Source organism: Channa argus, chromosome 12, assembly GCF_033026475.1.
Source record: "Channa argus isolate prfri chromosome 12, Channa argus male v1.0, whole genome shotgun sequence".
Classification (NCBI taxonomy): Eukaryota; Metazoa; Chordata; class Actinopteri; order Anabantiformes; family Channidae; genus Channa; species Channa argus.
This window is the reverse complement of record NC_090208.1, coordinates 22,807,795-22,818,215: the sequence shown is the minus strand read 5'-3', so window position 1 is coordinate 22,818,215 and position 10,421 is coordinate 22,807,795. Positions and strand designations below refer to the sequence as shown.

The 10,421-nt window shown below is 37.8% G+C and overlaps 1 protein-coding gene across 1 annotated transcript; it reads right to left on the bottom strand.

Moving 5' to 3' along the window:
- Positions 1-958: 958 nt before the first annotated feature.
- Positions 959-9,777, bottom strand: cldn7a (claudin 7a). Its single transcript, XM_067524186.1, has 4 exons — positions 9,261-9,777; positions 6,139-6,303; positions 4,707-4,791; positions 959-2,105 (listed from the first exon to the last, which is right to left on the bottom strand). The coding sequence occupies exons 1-4, from the start codon at positions 9,481-9,483 to the stop codon at positions 1,937-1,939; spliced, it is 642 nt and encodes a 213-aa protein (XP_067380287.1). The 5' UTR covers positions 9,484-9,777; the 3' UTR covers positions 959-1,936.
- Positions 9,778-10,421: the final 644 nt, after the last annotated feature.

The following is a 10,421-nucleotide window of genomic DNA, read 5'->3' as shown; positions in this document are numbered from 1 at the left end:
TCTGGATTCGGTTCATACCAGACGTGCGAGGGCATCTTCTACACAGTGCAATGTTCGACTTCCAGTTCAAACAACTGTTTGAGGATTTTATAGATATGGCAGGATTCATATGAGCCTTAATGTTTTTCTGGGTTAGCAGTGGTCTTAACCTCGTCACTTGTTTCTACCCTCAGTCTTTTACACAGTAGAGTCAAAGAAACTCACCGTTCTTAAGGTGATTTTGGGATTTCCTGGATGAGTCTTCATTGTGCTCTTGGAATACTTTCAGAGGGTTGTTCACTTCTGGGAAGGTTTATTATTGTTCCAAGTCTTCTCCATTTGTAGATAATCTATCTGACTGTGGAATTGTGGAGTTTCAAAGCCTTAGAAATTTGTAACTCCAGACTGAGGGATTTCAATTGAGTGTTTTTTTGGATGTAAGAATAAAGGGGGCGAATGCTTTCTCTGACAAACCTAAATAGTATTATATCTTATACCATATTGCTTCTATAAATACAATTGATATTTAAAAAACTTTTTTGTATCATATGTCATCTAGGGTTGTCTTGGTTCTGCATAGATTTATTTGAAGTTAAGTCACAATTTAATAAAACATGGAAAGAAAAACAAAAAGTGAGATTACTGAAATTCAGAAACTTCATTAAGCTAATTTAAGTTAATTTTTTAAACAAACAACAACTACAGTTCCCAACATCCATTGTTTGGAAGGCAAAGATTTTACAAAACAGTAGCATCAAAATAGTTTAATTTTAAACCTATGCTTTGCTAGTCTGATGAAAATAAGTTGTCTTGAGTGGATTTCAAGAAAACACACTAGATGTTTTGAAAATACGTGCACACTTCTGCACAAAGCATGAAGCATGGCAACTCAAAAATCTAATACTCAGATTTACAAACATAAATGAAACCTTTGAAATTTGAAAAATAAGAAAAGTTTGAAAATAAGAAAGCTAATGGCTTTGTCTGTATTGGCTAATATGACCATCACATAATTACCAATGTTGCATTATCTTTATTATATAAGTATTGTTAAAGCATTTTATCTTTTGTTTTAACTTGTGCTAGATGAGCCAAGTGTATAAAAATGACAGTACGGTAAAAAAACAGTACAGTTCAGATCAAATATGTTGATAAAAATATGGCATCTCTGAAAGCTACACAAAGGCCACCGTGATCTAACAAATATGCAAATCTACACGAGCAAAAACCTATGTTTGACAAAATAAATAGAAGCAGTTTCATTTTATAGTGGCTGATATGGGGGCTATTAGTGTGACAATGACCGGATACTAAAATATTTCATGTATGAGCAGGGTTTGTAACACACCGGTATGAAGAGCTGCAGGGTCTATAGTGAGTGTTGTAGTAAAAGGTCCATGTGATACAGTCACGCTTTAGGTTTGATCTCTGTGTGTGAAGTTACACCCTGCTTATCGTAACGTCTAATTAAAAAACCACCAATACCTAATTAAACACTGTATTGTCACCTCATGTCTTTGTTGTACAGAACCCCTGAGTCACAGCCAACAAACAGAAATAGATTAGTTTCAATAACACGACTTAACAGATGCTGGTTCTAATATGGTGATGCAAGTTTTGGCTATAATCCATCGTTTTGGCTACAGTTCAAGTGGTTACACCCGGAGGGCTTGCCTAATAAATCAGGAGATCCAATTATAATGTATTTGTAAAGATGACTTGTAAACAATTGTGGAATGTGTGGACGGGGTGAGAGACATCATTCATGAAACAATTCAGATCATTGTATAATAAGGCCTGTTGCAACAAACTGTGAATAAAGTCCCATTTCAGTAGATCTTTGCCTCTGTCTATGATGCACAACTGCTTCGGTTTTACTCCTTACTGATGCTGCAACAAGTGAGGGGAGACATCTTCATCAGCTTCCACTGGAAGCCCTACAGGCTGTAGGGGGCTCTCAGACATACTCCTTAGCGCTGCTTGGAGGGCCAGAGCGGGAACCGCCCATGGCGGGGTATTTGGATACTTGCTTTTTTCTTGGACAGGAAGCAGCCAACATGGCCCCACCCAGGACGTCTAGGAGGGAGCCACCCCAAGCAATGAAGATGGCAGCACCAAACTCAAATCTGGGACAGATTGACAAGGAAATACTCAGATTTACAGTGATAAATTGAACCATTGGCAAATTTAAAGCTTCAATTATGCTGTCACATCAAAAGTCTTATAGGTTTATGGAATATCGGTGAATACACAAATGAAGTAGTGCAAGTAGAGATCAGTCATAAAGTGATCAAACTCACACTGTAATTTCAGTTACAAAAATATCTATCTAAACTTAGATAAGACCGTGGTTATACTAGACCATAGACTGTAGCAGCAAAACCAGTGTAGTGAATACTGCAAAGTATTTTTTTTAGTTTCTCAAAAAAAAAAAAATCATCTCTTCATTCATAAGAGGGTTTTGTCTTTTTGTAAACTTCACACCGTGTCACTTTAATGTAATATTTTATATTAAAATAACCGTTTCACAATAATTTTAACGCTACATTAACTAGCAATAAAGCCAATGGCACCTCTGCCTTTGCTACAAAGTGACTTGATATGTATATTAGGAGTCCTGTCCCAGAGCCCTCTCTGAAGAACGCTTTATAGCGCCATGTAGCAAGACAATAGCTCAGCGTTTTCATTAAACATTTATGGGCATGGTCATATTCGGGATTTAGAAATACTGAGGTCCCACATACGAGCAAACAAACATATTGTAAAAATGGCTTTAAAACAATAAAAGTGGGCTGTGGCACAAATTTGTGAAGCAGTAATTCATTTGAATCAGGTTAAATGTCACAATAAATCACCCATTCATGTCCTGCTTCGCCTCTTTCAACTCCTCGTCTCTCAGGTTCAAAATCATTTTCTGCTAATTTCTTTTTCCCTCTGTTTTCATTGCCTGTTCTTTTCTATGTGACTCCTCATTGTGTCTCTCCTGCCAGTCTATTAAAAAAGGATTTACACCATCTTTACTTCCTCTTTTTGAATTTTAATGATTTTGAAGTTGAATAGTAGAAATGCTTCTTTGGGTTGAACTAATTGGGACATAATTCTATTTCTATCCTGGGCACAGTTGTTGCATATCTATGCATAAATATGACTGGCTTGTACGTGAAAAAAGACAAACAGATTCTTTTTGTTGAGAATTATTACCTTTTTAGATGGCTTACTTTTTCAGTTTTATATATCTTTTTACATAAATTTCATTAGCTTTTTTAGTTTTTATTATGTTTCTTGTATTTTTTTTGGGGGGGGAGGGATTTAGGAATTTAGGAGGGATTTAGGAATAAATCTATGTAGAGTCATATGTTTACAATTCTAAAATATTACTTTATTATTTCAGTTGTATTTAATTTGACATTAAATTCAGTTTACAATATTTTTTGGCATCTGATACCTGATGATTCTTACAGCTTGAGCTTGTAAACACATGCAGATGTACCAATGTTTATCAGAGAGCAGGGGTCAAATCCTGAGTGGTATTTATGAGCATGGTGTGAAAGTGAAGGGCACGCAGCAGTGGCAGTGGGAGCTGATATTGCAAATGTTCCAAAATTCTGCTTTAAACTAATGTTAAAGTATTCCATTAAATGGAAAACTGTCCTGCATTCAATGCTACATTTTTGAATTTTTTTGTCGTTTTGGCTTATCCCATGAGTTCAGGGTTGCCACGACCGATCATTGTCCACATGTTGATTTGTCACTTATTTTTTATTTTTTTTTGCCACAGTTTTTGCCCTCCCCAAATTCTACGGTGCTTGGACCGGCACTGCGCAGCTGGGGATGAGAAAGGGCTGTTAGGGGTTCAGTGTCTTGTCCAGAGACATATAGCCGGGACAGGGGATCGACCCACTGACCTTGTGGTCCGTGGGTGTGCCAACTGAGCTACAGCCTATGTTCATATTGTACAAATGTATCAAACGTAAAAGAACACATTTATTAAGAATGTGTCTTTTCAGTGTTTTACAAATTCTGTTTGTATTGTATGATTTAGGGCCACGCTGAGCCAAAGTGGAACATCTACAGTCACTAATACCTCATTATAATATGTAAAAGCTATATTTGCCATACATCTAGTAAATACAGTAGCTGTAGTAAATGTAGTAGAGTGAAAAAATATCATACTTCCTTCTGAAATGTAATTGAAAAGAAAAATAAATTCCCACAAAGGAAAAGAAATACACTCACTGGGACCTCAAAATAATACTAATGAATACTAATGTAATGAATAGTCCAACATTTGAAATATATAACTTTACTAGTTTTCATTTGGTAAAAAGTTAAACAAGAACATAAGTACTACTCGTCTTTCTATTTATTTAATATGAAACTAAAGTCAGCCAACAGTTGGCTTAGCTTAGCTTAGCATGGCATAAACAGTGAGAGCAAAGAGAACTCAAAGAACTAAAAGATCCCAGAAAATTAAACGTTTACAGTATACTTGGATTTAAAAAAAAAAAACACAATTGTATATAATTTAAATATAATACTAATGAATTTATATATCTTAACATTTCATTTTATTATTCATTTAAGTTTCACTGTTTATGCTAAACTAAGCTAACCATCTGTGTGGTATCGTCATATCCATCTCTGCAAGAAAGTATACAAATTAAACAAAATGTCCAACAAATTCTTTAATAACAGAGGAGAACACACTTTGCTTTTGCACCACTTACTTGGTGTTGACAGGGGTGTAGGGATTATAAAACGCCCTGATGACATTGTGAGCGAACCAGGAGCATGCTACAATGGCACAAAGCCCTGAGAGGAGAGAGAGCCAACAACAAAGACCCGTTAGCACATCAGCAAAACCTGAGAGAGCATGTTTTTATCCCCATTTATAGTCACTTGGAAAATAGCTAGTGACTCCAGCACAATCGTCTTTCAGTGTGTCTTCTTCGGAGTCAGTTAGACCTTTAATGCTGGAGTCAGTGGCAGCAGTACAGGTCTCTTTCAGTCTAATGACCTCTGAAGGGCCGGAGCAGGAGAGTGGGAGGAAAGCTTTTTGGACTGGGGATCAAAGATCCTCCTACCTACTGTTTGATGTATGATGCACTGAAGGTCTGGGAGAAAAATGAGATGATGAGGTGTGTTTGGGTGGATTTCACTTAACTGAGTCTATATTGATTTATAGGCGTAATTATAGATATAGATTAACATAAGTCCCATACAGCAGCTAGAGTATCACATGTGGCTGCAAAGTGTAAGCCACACAGGAAAACGTACGCGTGTCGTATCATATTACTAAATCAGCTCATCAGAAGTACATTTTTGCAGCTTTATGTTTCTGATTTGAAGATGTATTTTTAGCTTTGAGAGGAGCGTGGCTGTGGGGATGGTGGTGTTTGGCAGTGTAGGAAGGTGTAGGTAGGTGTCTAGGCAAAAATTTTGCAGCAACTATTGGACAAATGGGACAGATGTCCACGGTGCCCAAGACATGAATCCTGTCTTGTCATCTACTGCCATGAGCTGGTGAAATGTTTCACTTCAGTGAAAAATCTGAATATCCACAAGTTTGATGGGCAAAAAACTCAACCTCAATAAACTGTGGTGTAAACTATTAAAGGAACATAATGGTTCACTGATAATAAAAATTGTTTCGATGGTGTAACCTTCCCAGCCTCCTCAACATCAACTATTATCAAAACTCCAAATTATGTAATATGCCCCCCTCCAACCCCCAGTACATTCCAACACATGACTTGGAAGATGTTCTGGCAGCTTGCAGTGGAACAGCACGTATATGCAGGTTTTCCCTTTAATTTGTCATCCATCTAGAAACAAATTTCACACATGAATGGTCATCTGTAAGTAATAAAACCCCTTGAGTATATTGAATGTAATACAAAAAAGTCAAATTACAATTGCACATGGATGAAAAATATAAATCAGAAGTTAGATATGACCGCTGTCGTCATCTGGTGACCAGAAGTCAACCAGAAAGCTGGTTATTACTATGACAATAAACACTTAGTTTCCTGTAGAATTTGAAATGCTACTATTTTGGAGATCCAAATCAAATTGTGTCAGTGATTAGTAGTGTTCATACTCATCATCATTGTTCATAAAATTACACTTTCATTTCTAAAGGAGCATTTCCATCCTCACCGCCCACTAGCAGGATGATTCCTCCCGTCATAGCGATGCGGGACTTGCGTAGTTTGTCACTCCCGCCACAGGTGGTGCACTTCATTCCCATGCATGCCACACCTAACCCTGCAATGGACACAATGATGCCGACTATCATCAGGGCACGAGTGGCCTGAAGAGAACCTGGAAGAGACAGATAGACAGGAACAAAACAAATGATTTAAAGTTCAAGACAGTGTGAGTGTGTGTGTGTGTTGGTTCGGTTAGGGCAGGTCGTGAGTGGATGCACTTTTTGCTTTGTGGAATGAGGGAGTACAGCTTTAAAAGGTTAGAAACAGTGATTTGTAAAAAAAAAAAAAAAAACAGCAACAGGATATAAATCACATAGCCCGTCGCACTGTAAGTTCGCAAACAGAGTATCGTGGCCTTGCCCTATCTGACAGACTTTATGTGTGTGTTCAGAGGCTGTGAATAAGATTCACATTAACTTGTCGAGACAGTTCAATGTAAGCCTTTCTTGGAAGAGAAACCATGGGATACTCATAAAAACTAAAAACAAAAAAAAAGAAACTCTCACTTTTTATTTTTCTCCATTGCTTCTGTTGCTGTTTGAGAGGTGGAGGCCTGTTGAAACTGTCAGGATCCTCATCTGTCAGCACCACCCTCCCCTCCTCCTCAACCTATAAACCTATCACAGGGTGAGCCCCCCCCTCCCTTTATCTTCCCTTCTGTGTCCACCTAGAACCAGTCTGTGCCAGTCTAGGCCATCCCTGCCCTGCCCAAACAAACAAAACCGTGCAGCAGTGAGGGAGGGGATGGATGGGTGTGTAGAGAGAGGCAGAGGGGATTAGGATGAATAGGAGAAAGTGAAGATCTTTTGAAACCAATTTTTTGAGTGTAAAGACTGTAGTAGAAATACAACGTATGTTGGAACTAAGCCATTAGATTCTGTTTGGAATCGTTTATGCTTATTTTAAATTTGACGCCACATCAACACATCACGTCAAACTAAGTAGCAACAGGTCAGTGTCACGATTGGATATAAAGTGAAAAGGAGACTTTTAGAGGTTAAGATGGGAAAAGATACATTTAATTCCTGTTTCAAAGCATAAAATTTCAAAGGTTCATAATATCTGAAGAAATGGACTGCACAAATCTTTTTTTGTCTATTCCCACTCATAAGTTTTATTTAGATTCTTTTAGATGTATTGGTTGAATTGTTGCAGGGTTGGCTATAGAAACACAATGGAAGAAAAGACAATATATGATCTGATTTGTTTTTGGGCTCATTCTTTATGTAATTTATCAATAAATGGCATAGGCTTATCACACAAATTCAGGTTGAAGTAGCTTTTTATGGATGACTACATGTCCGTTGTATAATGACATAAAGAACATATTAGTTTGACCACAAGCTGTGTTGTCCGACGGAAAGATTTGCATTTGTTGAACTTACATATTGTTACTGTAAACAAAACATGTCATTGTGGGCAGTGATCTTCTGTTTCTGTCTCTGTGTTAAATGTTTTAAAATGTTTAAGCAAACAAGAAAAAAATGTAAACTAGATTAAAGTGAGGTAAAAAAAAAAACTGTCTGATGAGTCAGAATTTGAAATTCTTTTTGGGAATCACAGATGTTGGTTATTCCATGCGAAAGATTAGAGGCACTATGTGACCCATCTGCACACTGTGATGCTTTGGAGGTGCATTAATGCACAAACTATGGGTAACATGCATATGTGTGAAGTCTCCATCAATGCTCCCTAAGTCTTGCTTGATTCAGCAACACAATGTCAAATCACATTCTGCACATAATCGCATGACTCAGTGAAGTCTGGGTGCTAATCTGGTCTCCAGCTGTACTTTTGGTGCCTGTATGGTGACTGCGCAATACAATGTTGTTTAGTGAATGTCCTGAATGTCCCTACACTAACAAAACAATAAAACATGCACCAACACACTCACAACACAACTTCAATCTGTCATTAACCAATGGACGAAAGCATTAAAAAAACATAGTCATCTTACTAAATTCACAATAATAAATCCTGTTGCAATCTGCACCTACGCTGATGACAATTTTTACCAAAAGTGGCAAATGGTAACACAGAGATGGCATCTTTTATAGATGGATAAAGTCTGATTGTTGATTGAAGAATCGTGTGCAGTACACAGGTATGTTAGAAATGTATTAATTTTGCAGTTAATTTCGAACAGCTGTGAACATGTGTTTTCCTTTTGCTTTACACAGTTAATCCGATAAAGCTTGGGGCCTTTAGCTGTTTAAAAAAAAAAAGGATGTAAAAAATGTGTACAACTAATGTTTTAAAACATTTGCAGACGACTTGCTGTGCAAAGAAAGTGACAAAGAAAACAAGTGGATCCCAGTTTGATTAGACGAGTCATAGCAACTGAGAAAAATTCAGAAAATGACGGAAGGTCTTCTGTCTGCAATAGAAATTGTTGCAGCGTCCACCACAGTTTGAGGCCCTTATTGTTTCCACTAATCTGATTCAGATTATATCAAACAAATTCATGCAGGACCTTTGTGGTTGAACCACATTAAACCTATGAACTGCCTCAAACTAAATGCGTTAGCATAGAAATGTTTATCCAGATGCCCCAACATTGATCATGAAACCATGTGAGGGGGGTCTAATGTGTGATAAAGAAAAGGTGAGATTCAACCCTTGTGAGTCCTGAATGTGTATCTGTCTGTCTAAAAGAAAACACTGTGATGAGGACAGTGTCCCAGTGTAGTGATACACTATAGTGGCATCTGTTGAAGGCGGTAATTAGAAGTGATCAGGTTGTTCCCTGAGGCAGAAAAGCTAATGAGTAGTGAGGAAGATACTTTAACAGGGCAGGTGTGTCTGCAGGTGCACAAACTCAAGTCATGATTAAGAGGCTGTGCGGAGACTGACACACACACTCAGACACATTGTGAACCATCTGCAGGAGTAGCTGTTCATTAAGAGTCTTAGACATATACTTAGATACTACCTTAAAAAAATAAGTAATTAAATCTGTTGTAGATGTTGTTAAAAAAGTCAACCTAACGCATCCTTCTGTTTTTTTTTTTCTGAATATTTTGGCATTAAAGTTCCCTCATTTTTTCTGGAATTCCCCTCTATACTTACTGTCGAGCTGCAGAATCGAGTCGTAGATTTTACACTGGAGCTGCCCGGTACTTTGGAAAGCGCAGGACATCCACAGCCCCTGGTACATGGCCACCGCTGTGATGATGTTGTCCCCGATGTAGGCCGACATCTTCCACTGCGGCAGAATGGTCCCGATGATCAGTGCAACTATACCGATTAGCGATAGGAAGAAGCCCAGCAGCTGAATGCCGGAGTTGGCCATGGTTGTAAAGTTTTTTTTTCTTAATAAACTGAAGTGAATCCCGCCTTCTGCAAAACGCAGATTTACTCAAAATGCTCTTTGAGCTCTGATAATGAGGTGATGCAAAAGCCGCTGCCAGTGTCCGTGTCACTTCTCTGTTGTGCCCGGGACTCTGTAGACGGGATGGACATCAGAGATGTGGGTGTGTAACTATCATGCATGGAGAGCAGAGCTGCTGCTGGGAAATGTTCTGCTGCTGGGAAATGTTCTGCTTCTAGCAAATCAACAGGTCGGTTCTGCACGCAGCACTTGTCTTTGTGCCTTTCTGACCTTTTTAAACACTGTCCAAAAAAAAAAAAAAAAAAAACAGGGACGTGCACAGCGTTTTTTAGGGGCAGGGGCTCAAGTTTTAAAAAGTTTTACCCAGCATCTAATTGATATTACAAATAATCTTGATCTTAAATAGACATATGAAGGACATATTGAATTGAATTTACAGTTAGGAAAATAAGACTTGATATAACCTAATAAGTTTTATTTTAGTCTTTATGTCTAAAGAAATTTAAGATCCAAGATTCAAAGAACTTTACTGATCCCATAGGGACATTTTGTTGCCTTGTTACAGCTGCTCTCCACAAGAAAAGTAGAAAAGAAAGGAAAAGCACACAGACAAATCAACAAATACAAACTACTGAAATACAACAAAACACTAAATAAGATAGATGAGGTTAATTATAATTTACCTTAAAAATTAAATAAATAATAATTGTCCATTTAGACCTGTTTGTCACCTTCATATTGCTGCCCCAGCAAACCACATCTTAGAAGATGGAGCTGCAGATGTTGAAGGACCTTAGTCTGCTAAGAAAATACAGCCTGCTCTGTGTTTCCTGTATATTGATGCTGCATTAAGTGACCAGTCCAGTTTATTACCTGGACAAACTACTTCCACCCACTCT